An 18308-nucleotide genomic window follows, 5' to 3' on the forward strand; every position below is an offset into this window, starting at 1 on the left:
AGGCAGTCTGCAAGGGAAGTGCTTAATTTAATAAATTGCAGATTTTTGGTACATGGGATATTTGTTCCAACAGTGGGTTTTGCACTGCCCAAAATTTCAGTTTCAATTAACTTAATTGTATTCAATAGGCTGAATGAAAAGATCTTAAGTAGCATGTGAGTCAGGCTTTCAGAATGTGTGCTTGTAGGAGGCGGCTGCTGCCTGCTCAGCTGATGCACAGGAGTCCTGAGCCTTGGAAGCAAACGCACAGCTATAGAGAGCGTGCACGAGCTGTGCGTCTTGCTCATTTTTCCGTCATATTTCAGTACAAAGGTTTGACATGCATGTCATATAAATGGTGGCACTTTGTGGCTGCAGGTAGTCGGTCTTCCTCTGCCTGGTTTTCCCCATGCATCCACATTCAGCTCTACAGGCACATCCTGTCTTCCTTAATAAAAAGAGATACTATAATAGAAAAGAGGCTTTATTAAACTAATGCAATAAAGGCATTTTCTTTGAGGATTTAAACACTTCATTTTTAATAATAAAAATCAAATTGTCATTGTTGGACCCTGTATAAGTTTTATTCAAATCAGCCTCTAAATGCTGTGTGCCTAAGCAGCTCTCTCCTGAGAGGTACGTATTTTAGCATTAGTTAAATGAGTTTAAGAATGAGGCTTATACTCTTGTCTATAGGCAGTGAATCTAGAGATCAAGAGATTTTTTTTTTTTTTTTTTTGAATAAGGGACTGATGTGATGCATTCAGCTGCACTGAAGGGCATTACAAGACAGCTGGTCTGTTTACACTGATGGAAAACCTGTCAAAGTCCTTTGAGTTCTGAAGCTCAACGGGCAAGAGCATTGCACCAGACGTTCTGCCTCTTGAGACAGAAGGAACTGGTCAGGGAACAGGGTGCAGAGTTCAGATTAATGGAAACTGTGACAGGATGGATATGAAGATGCTTGGTTTGGCTAACCTCTCAAAAATTTCCAATGATTATATAACAAATTTTGGTGAACAAAATTGGACTGGACACATTGCCAGAATAAGCATTTCTAAGAGACTTCTAGCACTTCTGCTTCATGTCCTAGATGGAATTAGGAAGAGATGTAAGGGAGTGGAAGTAAAGCAGTGGGTGAAAATGAGCTGAAGTCGTAAGAAGCCTGCAGATACTTCATATAGAGTTTATTCTTAAGTGCTGTATACTTAGAGACAAAGTGAAGTGTTTTAACAATTGATCAATAGGCAAAGAGAAAATTTTTAAAAATTGATCAATGTATTTTATTCAACCCATAAGACAATAATGGAGGTGTTGAAGTTTGGACATGTAGTTAATGCCAAGAGGCAGAGATGTCATGGTGTAAAACCCTACCCTGACATGAGAAAAACGCAGCAGGTGGAGTTGCTTTGTTTCCTTGAAGGGTGATGAGAAGTTAGTGTGTTTGCTGCAAGGCTCCGTAGGCTGACCTGCCTCCTCAAGCTTTCTGCTGCAAGTAGCAGGCAATTTTAAATATAAACAGTCATTTCAGTCTGGCAAAATCAATTTGGTTTTGTATGCTGAAGGTAAGAATTCAGTATAGTTCACTAGGAATGAGCAGCTAACCAATGGTTCCCCAAGTGCTGCCTTCCCATACCAGAAACAGGCCTTTCATGCTGAACAGGGATACTGAGAGGGGATAGGCTTATATCACTGGTCTTTACGACTCAGATTTTGAATTTGAATAAATACCTGGTCCTGATCAGAGTCTCATCTAAACCAGATGGGAAGCAGAACAGCTTTTTTTATTGAGATGGCCAGTTACAAGTACTGCTTGGGTTTTCAGTACTGCAGGAGCAATATTTTTCTAGTATTTCAGCATTTTCTCTGTTGCTCTTGGCAATAGCTGAAGTATAGAGAGGCACAAATAAACCAAAAATATATAAAAAAAAGTGTTTATGCTTTTTTAGTCTTTCATATATATATATATATAATCTCCTTACACAGAACATACAAACTGAGGTTTATCACATGAGTTGAGTTTATTCAAGTTTTTGCCTTGGCCAGTGTTTCAATTGTCTGAAGGCTGTTTTGAACCTTTTTTAAGTTGTATCTGCTCTCATGGACACATTGCTGAGGTCTGGACGAGGGGAAGTGGAGCTCCTGTCTGAGTCACCAAACCTGACATGCGTGAAGTCCTGGCCAGTGCTTGCAAGTCTCCTGCTGCTTGATGGCCCTTATCCTCCTCTGTCCCCAGGACATCAGGGTCTGGGCAACACTCCAGCATAACCTCCTCACCCCCATCCAGACTGCTTTTGAAAAGCCTTGTTGCAAAACTGTCCTTCATTCGGTCAATGGTAGTACAGTCTGCTCTCCCACTGAGATCTCATTTATGCCTTTACAAGCCTGAACCAAAGCCCTTTGGGAAGATGGCAGAAAAACTTCACTTGCCTTCCATGGGCTTTGGTCAAGCCTTTGTGTTGGCCTCAAAGGCTGCTTAGTCAGTCCTTTGGATCTAGGAGTCAGTCTGAACAACATTTGCTCTACATTGTAGTGCATCATCTTTCAGAAGTTGCTTAAAAAAGATTCCATGCCCATGAGGTTTGGGTTGTTTGTCCTGGAAATCCTGTAGGTAGTAAAAATTAAGTAAGTGAGTTCACAAATGGGGTTTCACAGAATGAGTGCAAAAAACCCTAAAGACAGTGACTTTGCTGGCTTGTTTTTGAAAGACTAGATTTCAGCTAGTTGGAAAAAACACTGTCAAAATTGCTCTTACCTTAAATAGCTCCAAATACGTTTTTATTTTGATTGGAATGTGGCTGCTTTCTCCACCTCTGGTTATTATTATTATCTTTTTAAAGTTAATTATGGATCCAGTATGTAATTTTAAAAATGGTGCAAGTTGCAAGTGTAAACCAAGCTGTGCCTGAGCAGGGTCCTTGTCTGGGGGTGCATGCATAGCACAGCTCATTTGTGAGCAGAGCCTGTGCTACTATTAAACTTGTTCATTGCCTCTTCAGTAACTGGCTTAAAAATGATGTCCAAGAATGGAAAAGGAAAGATTATTATTAAGCTACCTATCCAAAAGTGTTTCCTGAAAGCTGTGTTCAGTAGAAGAGATCTGTTTGGTCATTTAAGATCAGTTTGGGACTTTCTAGTCCTTGAGGATCTTCTTTCAGGTCTGCAGAGTTGGTTGCTCTGCAAATTACTATTTTATTTATGTATTATGATTACTTTTTCTTTAATATGTGAGATGTAAGAAAGTCAGAATGGGCCAAAGGAATTTTATAACATATATACGAATGCTGTGGGTTTCCCTCCCTCACTCCCTCAAGCAGAAACATAATTTGCAGAAATGAAAACAGTCTCTGGCTGGCTTTAAGGTTTTCTCAAAAATAGAAACAGTAGGGCTTGTCTGGCTGGGCCAGTTTCCTCACCACACACCTGGTGTATATCACTTTAAAAAATAAATTATGCCTCATTAAATTACAATTAAATGAAATCATGATCATTTGTTTTTCTGGAAGGAAGATGTTTTGCATATTGAAAGCCTAATTTGTTGCAGGTGACAAAAAGGCTGAACAGATTATTTAATATCACTTTATTTTATAATGTTGCTCACTGGTTAGTTTGTGTATACTTCAGAAGCTCAGAATTATATTATTGTAAACGTTATTGCTCTCAAGATACTTTATTGTTCTACCCTATCGCTCATCTATCTAAGCACTGTTGTTTACCATTGTTGTTTATCTTTAGTTGCAGGAGGACATGCAATTTTTCCCTCTGAGTCAGTTTTCTTATTATCTGTCCTGCTGTTTACATGGCTCCAGAGCTGCAAAAGTACTCGGTCTACTACAGCCGAGCTGCAGATCAGCTCTGTGCGGCCAGACCTCCCACTGGGGGCCTGGAACGGGCATCGGGGTGCAGGGCTCGGCCCTCCGTGAGCAGCTCATGGTGCAGCACAAGCCTGGCAGTTTGGGGGAAGGAGCCGGCTGCTCTGCTGGGCTGGCTGCCTGCTTAGCAGGTGGGGCTCCCTGGCTCCTGTGCAGGACTGGTCACCTGAAGTGTCAGTACTCTTTGCCAATTCTCTTTCAGCATGGCTTTTTCCTTTCCAGATATTTGTGAGGCAGTTGTCCCATCACTGCTGTGTACTACCCAGCACGTTTACCCAGGGTGGTTTATGGTAATACACCAGGATGCCTGGTGATTGATTGAGCAGTGGTGTGAAATACTGCTACATCCCTAAAACAGGGGTGAGATCCTTTTAGAAGCAAGAGGCACAAGCTAGGGCTCCAAAGCCCTGAATCTCTCCCATGACATGCCACTTTGGGTGGAGGCAGAGCCTCCAAGTCCCAGAGTTGGTATCTCAGGCAGCCACATACTTCTTAGTGCCATTACCAACCCACTTGTACCTGTACGTCCCTGATTTACATAGGGAGGCAATGACTGTACCGAAAAGTAATTGCTGGCATGCTTTCACATATGCTTTTGCTCTCCATTTTTGAAATTGAATCATAGATTTAGCCAGGCTAAGGTGGGGGCACAAAAAGCTGCCTTAGAGTCAACTCCAGTAGTTTACAGGCACCTGTCTTTCAAACTAAATCCATTCATTTTTGGATGCATACCTTTTCTTTAAAATATATATATATGTATATATAAAGAAGTTATGTATCCTTTAAAAGACCCAGAAAATTAGGAATTTAGAGTGTCTGTGGAATTGATATTTATTTACTGCCTTTGGAGAATTTTCCATTGACTTTAAGAGGAAATTCTAATAGGGAAATTCTGTATAGATCTTGGAATGCTTCAAGTCACAGGTTCAGGCTTCTGAAATACCCTGTTTTTGTTAATTCCCCTCAGTGTGAGAGCCTGGTAAACTTTGGATTTTATTTTTTTTTTAAAGTGTTCCCAGCTTCTCTGTAGGGTGGTAAACTCTGAGAAAGAAGCTGGGTATGAGCATGCTGTCGTGCCACTGCAGACAGTCACAGAAGCAAGGGCAGGGCCTGCCCAGCACCACACCTTCTTCAAACGTTTTCCTCGTGTGGGCCTGTTTCACCAGCTGGCTTCTCTCCAGCCTTCTCCTCCCATTTCTGGTCAGCGGGTCCCACCACGGCTCAGTTCCCACTTCAGTCCATTTAGTAACTGTTCTGATAACAACAGGAAAATAGAAGCAGGAATCCATCTCTTTACTTTGTAGATTAGGAACTGAAAAAATGAAGCTGTGTGCAACCTACCTGCTGGTTGTCTGTGGAGCTTGTTTTGAGAACTTCTGGCATAAACATTGCTGAAATAGAGCTTGCACATAGGTGTTCCAATGTATATGTTTAAAAGAAGATAACAGATAAAGCAGATACAGACACACGTTTGCCTGTTTGTTTTGTCACAAACTGTAGTCAATAAGATCAATAAATAGTAAAAACGGTGGCATTTGGTCATTACTCAGCTGTGCAGCCAGTGTTTTAGCAAGTCTTTTGGGGGGAGACTCTCTAGCATGGAAGAAAAATTCAGACTAAGTATTACAGGGTTTTTACTGTGTGGTTGTTTTCTAATACCATTTTCCTTGTGAGAAAGAAGTACTCGTGAGGCAGCTTGCCTCAGTTATGACTGTGCAAAATGTTCCTGTTAACAGCTACGGCTAAATCACGTCTGGGGCACTGCAGTCCCCTTTGCAGCCGGTTGCTGAAGATTGCTGCTGCTCCAACAGCAGCACGTTGGGCTGAGCTGGGCAGCCGCATGGAGTTAGACACTGCAGCCGCTGTTCTTAAGCGCTCGGGCTTGTGGCAGGCAGGAGAAATGATCCCTCTCTGCTTTGTTGTACACCAGTACACATAAACACACACAGTTCAGGAAGTGACTGTTACCACTTCTTGGAGTGAAATAGCCCTTTGTAAAGTGGGGAATGTGGCAGGGTGCCTCAGCGAAGTTGGTTGAATGAACTCCACTCTGGTGGTTTCCATCAGCCCTGATCCAGGCTTGTATATTGTGCCCTAACTTCTAGATAAGCTGTGGAACTACTGAATGCTTACAGTTATGCATAATTTTAATCCTGTCATTAGATTTAAGCCTGTTTTAATACTATTCTCATCTTTCCAACTTTTTTTTTTTTTTTTTTTTTTGGAAGTACTGTACTTGTTACCTTCTGGCATAATGCTTTTTGTTAAAACCAGGTGAATATGGTGTTCATTCATTGTTGCAACTTGAAACCTGTGGTATTTTAAAATGAGGCATGAAAGAATGGGTTAAATCGCTAAAGCTAGAATCTGAGGCTTTAGTATTTGTTCCATTTTTCTCCTTTCAGAAACAACTGTCCAAACCAAATGGACGGACTGTAGCTTCAAACCCCAGCCAAACATTTTTCTTTATAAACCTCCTGCACTGTTTAAATGTCGGAACTAAATTTACCAAGCTTGGCAGATTTGTCAAAGATGAACAGAACTGCCAAACGTTCCCAGCATCAAGTAAAAGCAGAGAGAGAGGGAGAGAGAGACAGACATCTAACAGCTCCTAAAATATTTGCAGCAAGCACCTGGTGGTAACTGTAATTTCTTCTACTCGGTGCACCTGCCTTCATATCTAGCATCTCTGTGCTCACATGCTTATTACAGTGCCAGAATAGGACTGTCCCAAAATAAACCCCAGCCACCAGAAGAAAAGCACTTTCCTACAAAATATCCCCTCTGGGAGAGACCATGAGATTCTGATGTAGGTTCTCAGTATTGCTACCCAGCTGGTTACACTAAACAAATTTTAAAAAACCAACAACACATGACTGGACTTTTTTTTTTTTTAAACCAGGGCTTGTTGTCTGAGATCCTGCGTAAGGAAGAAGACCCTAGGACAGCTTCCCAGTCCCTCCTGGTAAACTTGAGAGCGATGCAGAATTTCCTCAACTTGCCTGACTCGGAGCGTGATCGTATCTATCAGGATGAGAGAGAAAGAAGTATGAACCCCAATGTGAGCATGGTGTCTTCAGCAGCCAGCAGCCCAAGCTCCTCCAGAACCCCCCAGGTAAGATGTGATTCCTCGTTACCTGTTTGTTTTGTGGTCCTGTGGATTAGTTCAGGGAAGTTATTCCTCTCTGCCCTTCCTCTGTCTGTTGCTCCCTTCAGCCAGGTGAGTTGTGGAAATCCTTTGGTAAGGTTTTGTAGTGGCTCTTAAGAGATTTTTGTTGGATTTCAGTAAGGTGTGGTAATGATTCTAGATTTGATCAATGCCATAAACGCAAAGAAGAATGTATGTGACATTAATACTTGCAAGGGTGCATGTGGGCTTTACATATAGGCTGTTTGTATCTGTTCACTAAATGACTGTTACAGACTGCATTACAGAAAGACTACTTACATAACTTTTTGTCTTAGTGGTCTGTCTGTTAGGTTCTGTGGAACACAGGAAATTCCCGGGCTTATGAAGAGGTTCATATATGTTGCAATAAAATGTGTGTAGTGAACAGGAGTTGATGGTGAGTTAGATAGCCTTTGCTAGAAATCAGTGTGTTCTGTATTCTGCATAGGAAATGATGGTCCTAGAGTTAGAGGTTTACACTAGTAATTATTTGAAGTACTAAAAGTAGAGATGGGCAGGGTGCTGGGACAAGAGATGATGCTTTACAGTTCCAAACCAGTTAAGTCACCGCATTGATTTAACTATGTGTGTTTATTAATGTGCTGTTGCCACCCACTTCCCTGGATAGGTTGTGCCTTTGCACTAAGAAAAAACCTCCACATACTACACTGTTACGGTGTATCTACCCTTCTACCTGGCTGCTTGCAGTCCCAGAGGTATACTCTGAAAAAGAGAGGGTGCTTGCACAGAGACAATGATTAGCTTTTGTCATGACATTTGTCTGACTTGAGTTTGAAGTTTCTAGCTGTGCAAATACGACAGCTCAGGTCTAGCACTTCTCTTGATCTTTTGTAAACAGGCCTGAATAACCCTCCTGCTTTGGTGCTTCTACAGTCAGGTAGTCTGCAAAGCCTTTGAGTGCTTGCTCGGGCTGTGCATGTTTTGACCATGCTTGTAATAGTATTACTGAGCATTTTGCATACTGAATTCTGGAGCCACAGCTGCTAAAAACAAGTAAGCATCTTGGAGTGGGGGGTTGAATGTAAACTAATCATCCTTAAGGAAGATGTGCTGGTTTTGTAGAAACTATTGAACATGTTCAGTTTAACCCTGGTTTGGGTGCACTTCACCACTATACCTGATGTAAAGAACTGTTTTCACTGAAAGCAAGCATATCCTGCCAATCTGAATTTGACGATGAATTTTTATATGTGAAATTAATTGTTATATAACTCTTATTTTTTTTAGTTACCTTTCTGTGAAAAAAAAGAGAACTATTTTAGCATCTAAGTAGTGTGCCCAATTTATGTATTTACAATAAAAGATTAGTTTATTCCTTCTACAACAAAAAACCAACAAAACAAACAACAAAATAGAAAGAAATGGAGGGCTTAGATGCAGTCCTGTAAAAATAAAAATCCAATCTCTGTCAAATCGGTCACTCTAGCTCTTTTCTCTGTCAAAATAACAATTTTTTTTCCTATGTTCACCACAGCTTTAAAATAAGGGAAAATTTGCTTTCCTTTTTAAGAGCTAACCATTGTTAGAAAACCATGCTCTAAAAGTATAAAGCAGCCCATCCTTGTCTTATTTTCTTGGAGAATCCAGTGGAATATTGTGAGATTTTTAATCACCAAAAGCGACACAGAAACCTTTGTGTACCCAGTGCTTCTCTTGCACCCACTGGATAAAATTTCCCCAGTCCTCTGAGGGCCAGCACCAGTCAGCACAGGTGCTGTTTTGACAACTTGGACACCTCTGCAAATGAGGCTGCTTCCCAGCTCCTGGGCAGGCAGCATGGCTACTGTGCTTCCCCATATGCCCAGTATTAGTCCTGATGAGACAAATACCCTGTTCATGTGCAGCACAGCGATTCCCTGAAGCATTGCCGTCCAAGGAGGGTATGTTGTATACCCCAGAGAAAAGTGCTTTGGAGGTAGCGGTGGTTACTGGTAAGGAGGAACTGTACTGGCCTTTCAAGAATTATGTTACAGTGCTAGAGAAGTTGATTTAATGGCATTTGGAAGCATGGTTTCCATAGATACCAATCTCTTGAGGCAATGCTTCTGGGAATGATTTTTCAGTTTGCTGGGTAGCGTATCAGTAAGTGCTAGGGCAGCCATAGAGGTAGGTGCATGAGCACATGGCATAACCCAGCTCAACTCTCCACCACTCAGAGCCACCCCCAAAGCCCCCTCACAGGTTCTCCCCAGGCACAGGGGGATGCTGTCCAGGACCAGCGTGGAGGTGAGAGTGGCAGATTGATGCAGTAAGTGATGCAAGTGCTTTGGGGAAGGGGTTCTGAGCTTTTAAAGGTTAATGCATACATGTAGCCAGCTCTCTCCTCGCTGTGGAAGACGAACAGTTACTGCTGGGATTTCAGCACTCTGGCATGGTGATTACAAATATTTTTTTTTCCATTTCTTTTCATTCACCATTTGCAATGAGACATTTCAATAATGGCAAACTTCTGCTTCATATCAAGACCAGTTTTGAGTCTACACCTCTAGCATCAAGCACTTTACTGTGATAGCTGTGATACTTTCCTACCTATTTTGGTGATTAAATAAGAAATGGCCCAGCGTTCAGGGCATGTAGGGCAGGCTGGTTTCTGACTTCTGGCTGCAGAGCTAGCAGCGCAGGGGACCCATGCAGGATGAAGCTGTATTTTAAAACTTTCTTTTACATGCTAATTTTGTTCTTCTCAGAATCTCAGACCTCCGTAACGACCTTTGGGGCTGTGGTGACCTCAGCTGCTGCGCTAGCCAAAGGCTCCATCAACTGAGAAGGCTTTTTTTATACTGTTCAATGCCCTGCAATGCCTTCGGTAAAATTAAGCTCCAGTAAATGAATCCTGACAGATTTGGACAGTCCTCTTCCTTCCCATGATCTCTTTGTTGTTTTCCTATGTTTCCCACAATTGCCCTTTCTCTTATCGATCTGTGAAGATCCTGGTCGGTCCGTCCATCGGGCTGCAGCCACTCAGGGCCTGTGGCCGAGTCAGGCCCTGGCCTCCTGTGGTGCTGGGTGTGCAGGAGGCTCTGGCCTGCCCCAGCTGTCCCTAGCAGGGGCAGAACAGTCTTGGTCTCTTTCTGCGTGGGTGCTGTGCTGCCAGCACTGCTGTCTCAAAACAAGCAGGGAATGAGCCAGAGCTCCAGGCAGAAGGGGGACACTTGCAGAGCCGGGGGTACATGTTCAGCTGCGCACTGCACAACGTAGTGCTACATGGTTGTGCTCAGTGAGCTGCTGCATCCTATGCTGGCTGCTCCTGACCCCCTTCAGACTGGCTTTGGTGAGAGAGGATGTATAGGTTGATGAAGGCTTGATCTGGAAGCAGGAAGAAGAGTGATTAGTCTAGATTGTTGTCTTGATTGGATTTTGGCCCCGTTATTAATGTGGGCCTTGGTGCAGAAAATATGTTAGGGATAGGAAGATTTGGAGGAGAATAACATAAAAGAAGTTCAGAAGGCTTGGTTTTGCCTAGTTAACCTTCTCATTAACAAATAGGCATTTGGGCATGTCTGCTTAGTTAAAAATTAATGTTAGATATACTCTAGCAGCCTTCAACTCTGGTGCAAAAACAGGAGCCAGCTGAAAAGATCTATAACTGGGCCAACTATCTGAACATCACCAGAGCTTATGGGAGATTTAGATATGTCTGGATGTATGAGCTTTGCAACTTAGCTTGGTTTGTTTCCTAAGACCTTTATGTCTCGGGAGAAAACAGGGATTTTATGTCAGTAACCTATATATTTTCCTTAAAAGATGTAGGAGGTCAGGGATCAGCCCCAGCATCCCTTCTCTTTGACCTCAGGAAAGCAAATGAGATCTGTCACTCCAAGGGGCTGCTGGTGCAAGTGCTCAGCAAGCATCGTGATGCCCTCACTCCCTTGCCTGCCTCCATCATCTGAGGATGGCCATGGTGAAGGGGCTTTAAAATAAAAATCCTGTAGGAGCCTGCAGAATTGTACTGATAGCAGCCTTGTAGGGGTAGTCCAGCCTGGCGAAAGTACTGGCAGCATCCTTTATTGTCCTTCATTTGTCACAGAAGCTGATGGGAAATCATTCAATTAAAAGGAGTGCAGTGGAATACACAAAATCTCAATATGAGTTTAGGAGAATGAGGGCAGCACATCAAAGGCATGCCAAAGCCCAGCTTTATGAAATGATTTTTTTTTTTTTCATTTCCACTGATTTCCTAGGTGAAATTAGGTGACTTTCTGGCCAGCATAATGATGATAAGGCTGGGAAACCATACATACTCAAATGACATACGTATAGTTTTAATAAAGGATGAGGGAGACTTGAGGGAGTGCATTAAATTGAGTAATAATTTATTATTTAGAGACCTCTACCCATTTACTCATTTTTTCTGGGAGAATTGGCTCTTCCTCCAAGGTGCAGGCCACTTTTAGAGAGGGGGGAAGAAGGTAGAGGCTGGTGTCTGTGCTGTAGCAGCTAGCTGGCAGAGCAAAAACTTCAGCAACTGCCCACAGCCAAGCTCTGCAGTACCTATCATGTTGTTGAGCTCAATAAACATGCTGGGAGAGGGAGAGGGGGAGAGTTGACAGGGCCTTGCATGTCCTATAGGAATGCATTGCAATTATTTCCAATCACAATTAACCTGATTAGAATAATGGACAGGAAGTGTCCCTCTGTAGCTAATGCAGTTTGGCATCAGCTGACTGAAATCCTTTGATAATTTCTGCACAGATGGCTGGGCTGAAAGCAGCACTTTTTAAATTATTATTTTCATGGTCTCTTGGTAGGCCAAAACCTCGACACCAACAACAGACCTCCCCATTAAGGCGGACGGCGCCAACGTCAACATCACAGCTGCCATTTATGACGAGATCCAACAGGAGATGAAAAGGGCCAAGGTATCTCAAGCTCTGTTTGCCAAAGTGGCTGCCAATAAAAGTCAGGTGAGTGGTAGAGGGGATTTCGTTGTTGCGGGGCTTTTGGGAGTTTTGTTTTTAAAGCAAACTTTGGGGTTGGAACTAGACCCATATACTCCTCCCACCAGTAAAAATACATCTGTTCATACAATAATAATAATCTTAATCTCTGGGGAACCTGTCGTTTTTTTGGCATTTGCCTGCCTAAGTGGCTTCCTTTTCCCTTTTAAAATAGGCTGGGAGAAGGACCAGCTCACAGCCAGGCTTTTTCCCTCCTTTTGTAGAAACACATATGTCTCTTCCCTCTTGTGGTATATAACTTACACCTCTACTAGTGGGACAAGGACCTTCCAAAATAACGGTATCCTTCTCATTTGACAAGTAAAGAAACTGTTTTCTTAAGTAATTAACTGGAGGAAGGCAATGGGAAACTGTGTATTAGGCAGGTGTTTCCTTTTTTTTTTTTTTCCCCTCTTGTTGTATGTGCTGCATATGGTATTACCATGTGAATAATTCACATCAGATCCAATCATTTTTACAAAAAGGGATGAGAGCGCACTGCACTGCAGTATATTCTCCTAGATTAAGTTTCACCTTGGTGTAAAAAATACACGTGGGTAAACCTACTCTGGGGTGAAATTGTTGAAGAGAATCAATTAATTTAAAAATTTCATCCAAATGTTTTTAAAAATATCATATACATTAAGGGATTATGTAGAAAGGAGGACAGACATTTTTTGTAGGAAGGGAAGCAAGTGGATTGGAGACCATAGGAAGGAATTGTTTACTCTGTGCGAAAAGAGCTGTTTCTGATCCTGGATAAAATTACTCAGTTGTGCTAGGAGAGGGCATCAATATGCACACAAAAATGCACAAATGTGTCTGTGGAAAGGATAGAAATATCCAGATGCATGTGCTCTGCTAAATACATTTTTTCCCTCTGTGCAGGAAAACAATATTTAGTGATTAAATTTGATGTAAAACAAGAAGTTGAAAGGCATATAAGCAAAGCATCAAAGGCTACCAAAGCACAGGGAAGAGCGTTGTCCTTGTTACAGGTATTTACACCCTGGCACATGGAGGTCTGATCCATTTTTCCTTCCTCACTTAATCTTTTTTTTTTTTTTTTTTTTTTTTTTTTCCCTGGCTTTCTCTTGTCAGGGTACAGGGGTTACAGTCCACAACCCCTCTGCCCCCCAACAAAATCCCAGGCACAGTATTAAATACATAAAAGGAAAATACCATGGAACCCTCTTAAACTGTTAAATGCATAAAAATCTTATGTACCACATGGCAAAATATAATGAGAACTGGAGCTGTTAAACGAATAAAGCTGTTAAAAGCATAATGCCACTTGGCACAACTACTGTGCATTTAACGGTTTTCCACTGTGTAATAAATGACATATGTGGTAAACGTGCAGTAAATATAAAAACTGCACAATTGATTTTGCAAACGTGCCCCTTATTCTTTACTCCATGCAGATATCAAAGTTCCACCCAGAATCCGGACTGGGCAGCTTTTAATAAGGAGTGTGTAACACAGACTGAATGCCAGCTTCTCTGAGGTTTGGCTTAAAATTGCCTGCAAGCTTCCTGTCATTATACCCAGAGGCTTCTTGAAATAGAGAGGGACTGAACCACCCAACAATAATTTGGGTGGCTCACCAGCTTCAGTCTGTGCCAGCTTGAGTGAGCTTCTCTGGCAGCGTTGCACACCAGCACCAAAACAAAAATAAGCTCCGTAGTCTTTCACGTGGAAAAAGAACAGGGCAGATTTTGAAAGCCAGATGCAGAAGGTTAAGAACAGGATCCACAAATGTTGTTGTTTAAAGCAAAGTCACTGCCCATAAAGGTTTTGTTTCTTCAGCAGAGGCGAATAAAGAAGTGTTTCTCAGACTAATGTTTCCTTTGTTTCACAGCCCTGCCAAAGCAATGCTGGCTCCCTGGGATGACCCAGCATTTGCCATGCTGAGATGTCATAGCTCTCTACTGGAGCATGAAAGTGGTTTGTGAGGGCACTGGAAGGCAGGTACAGAGTTGCTGGAGTCACTAGCCATAGTGATCCACGGTCTCCCCTGCCCAAAGCCCACCTATGTGCCCACCCCCTGGCCTGGTTGGGTGTGCCTGTGGTGTCCCACAGCTGGCTGGAGTACCCCACGGCCAGGGGGAATGCCAAAAGACACAGCTGGTTGCAGAGGGGTGTGTGGTGGCACAGTGGGATGGTCAGTGTCACCTTAGGTCTAGCTTGCCTAAAAATTAGTGGTGGGGCTTTCCCATTGCTTCATACAGGCCTGTTGTGCCAGTTGCAGGCTCTTTTGGTAACGATGCTGCTGATTTCAGCAGCTGAGTGACGTGGTGGGAAGTGCTCATTGAAAACTGCCCATATATACAGAAGAAAGAGTTTGAAAGAGGGGAAAAAAGAGCTACTCTGAGGGTTTACTTGGACTTTCCGCCAAGGTTTGTTCACTTGCTGTTCTCTGCAGGCCTGGCTTGCATTGCATTGGCTTCTATTATTCCCTCACCCCAGACTACTGAGAGGCTTCCAGTTTGCTAACAAGGCATGTGTTATGTTGGGCGCTGCTGTTCTGTCAACAGCAATCCATGGTGCTGTGCGATCTTCACAGTTTTAGCAGCCAGTGAATCTCCGACAGGGCTGTTTTGACATTTTATACGCAGGGCTGTATGTCATGTACCCGAGAGAGCATCCAGAGCCAATGGAAGCCTCATTTCATCTCCTGTCTTTGTACAGGAAGAGTGGTACCCACTGAGAACAGTTATTGCAAGCGGCATCATCTACTAGTGGAGTTAATTGACCTCTAATTAAAAAAGTAGCCATCTTTAGTCTTAAGTCATGGCAGATTATCAGTTCAGCAAGTAAAGGGAAGGGCAGCTGGTAGAAACTGAGAATACAAATTGTGGAGCTCACAAGGCAACATAAATGCTAGGAACAAGACCTCACAGAAGTACCATGGTATTATGGATTCATAAAGATCTCAAGCCATTCATTTTAGACATTGACTTGTCACGTTTCCATTAATACACATTTTACTCCTTGCAACATATCTAGATATTTTTTGTCTTGTTTGTGAAGTGCTGTGCATCCTTTGTCCTTCCGAAGGCAGCAGGAGCTGAGGTGCTCAGTGCCTTCCAAACTCAGCCTTCAAAATTGTTATCTTATTTTCGTTGCCTGCTGTTAGTGATGTACCCACCGGACAGCATATTTCTCTGGGAATGCTGCCTGCTAGTGCCCTATGTCCTTTAAATGACTAAACCTGAGACTAGTTTTATCACATAGGGAGTGTTTGTGAATGTGGCAGGAATACCAGGATTTAGCTTCCAATATGCACTTCAGAATCTCCTGGTTGTATTTAATTCACGGGAGTTGCCAGCATGCCTTTTCACAGAAGTTTGGGTGGCCTGCATGTCTCCAGAATGGACCAGTGGGACAGGTGGAGACTTTGACCTAGCAATGCTGCAGGTTTGAACTGTCAGGAAAGCTGGTTTCCATGTCCAGTTCTGCAGCTTCTCTACAGGTCAACTTTGAGGAAAATCTTTTCCCCCAAGACCTTGTGCCAGTGCTTCTGTGACACTGTGCAGCAGTGTCACCCCTCTGACCTCTGCTAGTGGGAGTCCTAGCAGTGGCTGTGTTGTGCTCAGCAGACATTTTTCCTTAGGCTATGTGAAACAAGTTCAGGAATATAGTTCTGTTCATAATAAACAGTCACTATCAAAATAAATAGTGGGCATAGGTAACTGGACCCCTTCCTGACAGTCTGAGGGAGGACAAATATTGTATGAACATAGGAGGCCAAACTTGCCACAGGTCTCGCAAGGCAAGAGTTTTTCCTTAATCAGTCTGGAGCAGCCTGAAGAAGAGAGGCACAGGCTGCTGGGCATCTGCCCCAGGCTAGGGTTTGACCTCCAGCATCACCAGTCCAGTGAAAACAAAAAGCAAACCCTTGAAACTCGAATTCTTCCCCAAGGGACTGGAATTTTTTTCAGCTACAGCACAGTAAAGCAAGAGAGAACTCTCTCTGAACAACATTTGAAAGAATGTTAAGCTGGCAAAGCTGAGTCTCATGTCTTTGCATCGTTTAAAAATGAACAAACAAACAACAAAACTTGACTGGAGGTGAGGGTTAGGGCAGGAAAGCCCTTCAGTTGAGTCCCTTCACGTTCAGAGAAATGCAGGGCTGTAGATAGAAATCATTGTGTCACTTCCCCTGACTTTTCCTTTTGAGATCCCTGCCACATTGCAAGGATTGTCTGGGAGCCTGCTCTCTGGCCAAGGACAGGTGTTAGCCCCGCAGTGGGAGCCCACTCTGCATGGTTGTCAGTGCCGTGGCCATTGTCACACTTCCCCTGCTCTGAGAAGAAAGCAGAGGTCCTGTGAGAGGGATGAGCAGTCACCCTCAGGCAGGTTTTGTCCTTCACTGTCTTTCCTTCACAATTTATATTCCCTTATTTGTTATGATGGGATGCCTTCTCTCCCCCTTTTAGCTTGGAATAGGTATTTTCTGTGCCCTTAAACTAATTAGATTCCAGTGACAATGAACAACAGCTAGAAAACACAGCTGTTTGTGAAGGTGCATAGTGCATATAATGTATGTATATAAGGCCTTTCTTCCTGCTGAGGCATCTCAGTGCCTTTATGATGCTTGTGAATCTCTACAGCTGGAGGTTATCTGTTGTACTGATATTTTGATGTTCTTCTTACATATGCAGGAAATATAGAAAGACATTTCTCTCCTTATCTAAGCTTAAAATTTCTCTTACATACCTTTGACATTAGCTGACCTGCATCTGCAGCAGCACCTCTCTCAGCAAATGAGTGAAGCAGGGGCAGCTGTGGAGCTGGGGCTTTGCTCAGGAAGTCTTTGGCAGACTTGGGTGCTGGTGGCAGGCTGCTTGCCTGAACCATGAGCCTGCACTGCCTGTCCAGCATGGAGAGGAGCTTGTTTGAACTTGGCATGCAGGAAGTATTCTCAGTGCACAGCATCCTTCCTTCTGAAGCTAAGAGATGTAAGCAGACTTGTTGTTTTCATCTATGATGTGCCAGGGTTCATGTACTTCATTCATTTTTTGTATTATTCCTTGTTTTATAGGCCTAGTGAGAAACTAGCCATAATGGAACTGGGGCTTTTGCCAGTGCTTTTGCATTTTGTCTTAAATTTTTGGAGGAGGAAAAGTACTGACTGTTTCAGAAAACTCAGGCTATCAAGCGATTAACCTTGAACTGCACCAAAATGCTCCCAGTAAAGCTTCTCAGGTTTAGTCCTCCTCCCCTGGCCCTCATCAAGAATTCATTGAAGCCATGACAGAACTCTCCATTACAGTTAGTCTTTTATCCATTTCAGCTTTCTTGATTAGGTTATCTTGAATCATTAGGGGGTTTATTTATTTTAATAGACACTTATTGGATTCATGGAAAGAGAGTTTGGCGACTAAGGAACAAGAGCTGAATATTATCTGGCTCATTTCGCACTGCAGAGTCCCAAACTGATCAGAAGGAAGAGAGGCCGAGGAAGTTTGACCAGAGGACTTCCTGTGATCCCATGTAGAAGGGGAGCTTTCTCTGGGTAGCACATAATTTCTTTCCTGGTCTTTCAAGACTTGCGTTGATCATTGCTGCTTTTTTTTTTTTTTTTTTTTCCTTTTGTCACATATGTTGACATTTTCTGCACTGATGATGTGGGTGAGGAAATGGCCTTTTACATTTATTTTTGAGATTTATTCCTGAATCACTCTTACTAAAACTCTTCGTTTGCCTACTCATGCTTTCACTGGAGACCCTAGAAAATGTCAGCACAGAAAACTACCTGTATTATTATTAATTTCAATGTGAATGCAGGGAAGCACAAGTTCAGTTCAGTTACAGTTTTAACCAGGCTGGAAGTGTCTTGCAGTCCAGCTCCAGGAGATGAGCTTCTTGTGGGTAAGCCACAACAGACACCCAGCTGCTTCTTTCTGCAGTGGCCTTTGGTAGAGATGCTGCTAGGAGCTTGAGTACTGGCCTGTAGCCCCAGCATAACTTAGCCCAAACTTTTCCCACATGGCTTCTTGTCCTTTGATCAGAAATTTGGTCCTTGGTTAATTCTGAGTTGAATCAAGGAAGCAGCTAGGGAAGTTAGGATATTTTTGCCTGTTTTCTTTGAGCAATTGAAAAGCTGACCTTGATGCAGCCTGGTAGCTCTGGCTACTGGAGCAGCCTCCCCTGCTCTAGGGTAAGCTGAGCAAAAGTGAAAGGGTCAAGCTGCTAAAAAGGTCTCAGGGATAAGTGACAGAGAATACGTCTGTGATTGCTGCACCAGCTAACTGTCCCTCGAGGGGGTTTGAGTGTGCCAAGGCTAATGCCTTGGTGTAGTAAGCATACTGTTTCTTTAACAGC

General features: G+C 43.0%; 1 protein-coding gene across 1 annotated transcript in view; it reads left to right on the forward strand.

Annotated features, from left to right (window-relative positions):
* Positions 1-18308, forward strand: part of SATB2 (SATB homeobox 2) — a 129526-nt gene that overhangs the window by 82107 nt on the left and 29111 nt on the right. Inside the window, 2 exon segments of the mRNA XM_035331936.1 lie at positions 6754-6966; positions 11790-11945. Coding sequence (XP_035187827.1) covers positions 6754-6966; positions 11790-11945 — 369 coding nt within the window.

Source organism: Oxyura jamaicensis, chromosome 7, assembly GCF_011077185.1.
Source record: "Oxyura jamaicensis isolate SHBP4307 breed ruddy duck chromosome 7, BPBGC_Ojam_1.0, whole genome shotgun sequence".
NCBI lineage: Eukaryota > Metazoa > Chordata > Aves > Anseriformes > Anatidae > Oxyura > Oxyura jamaicensis.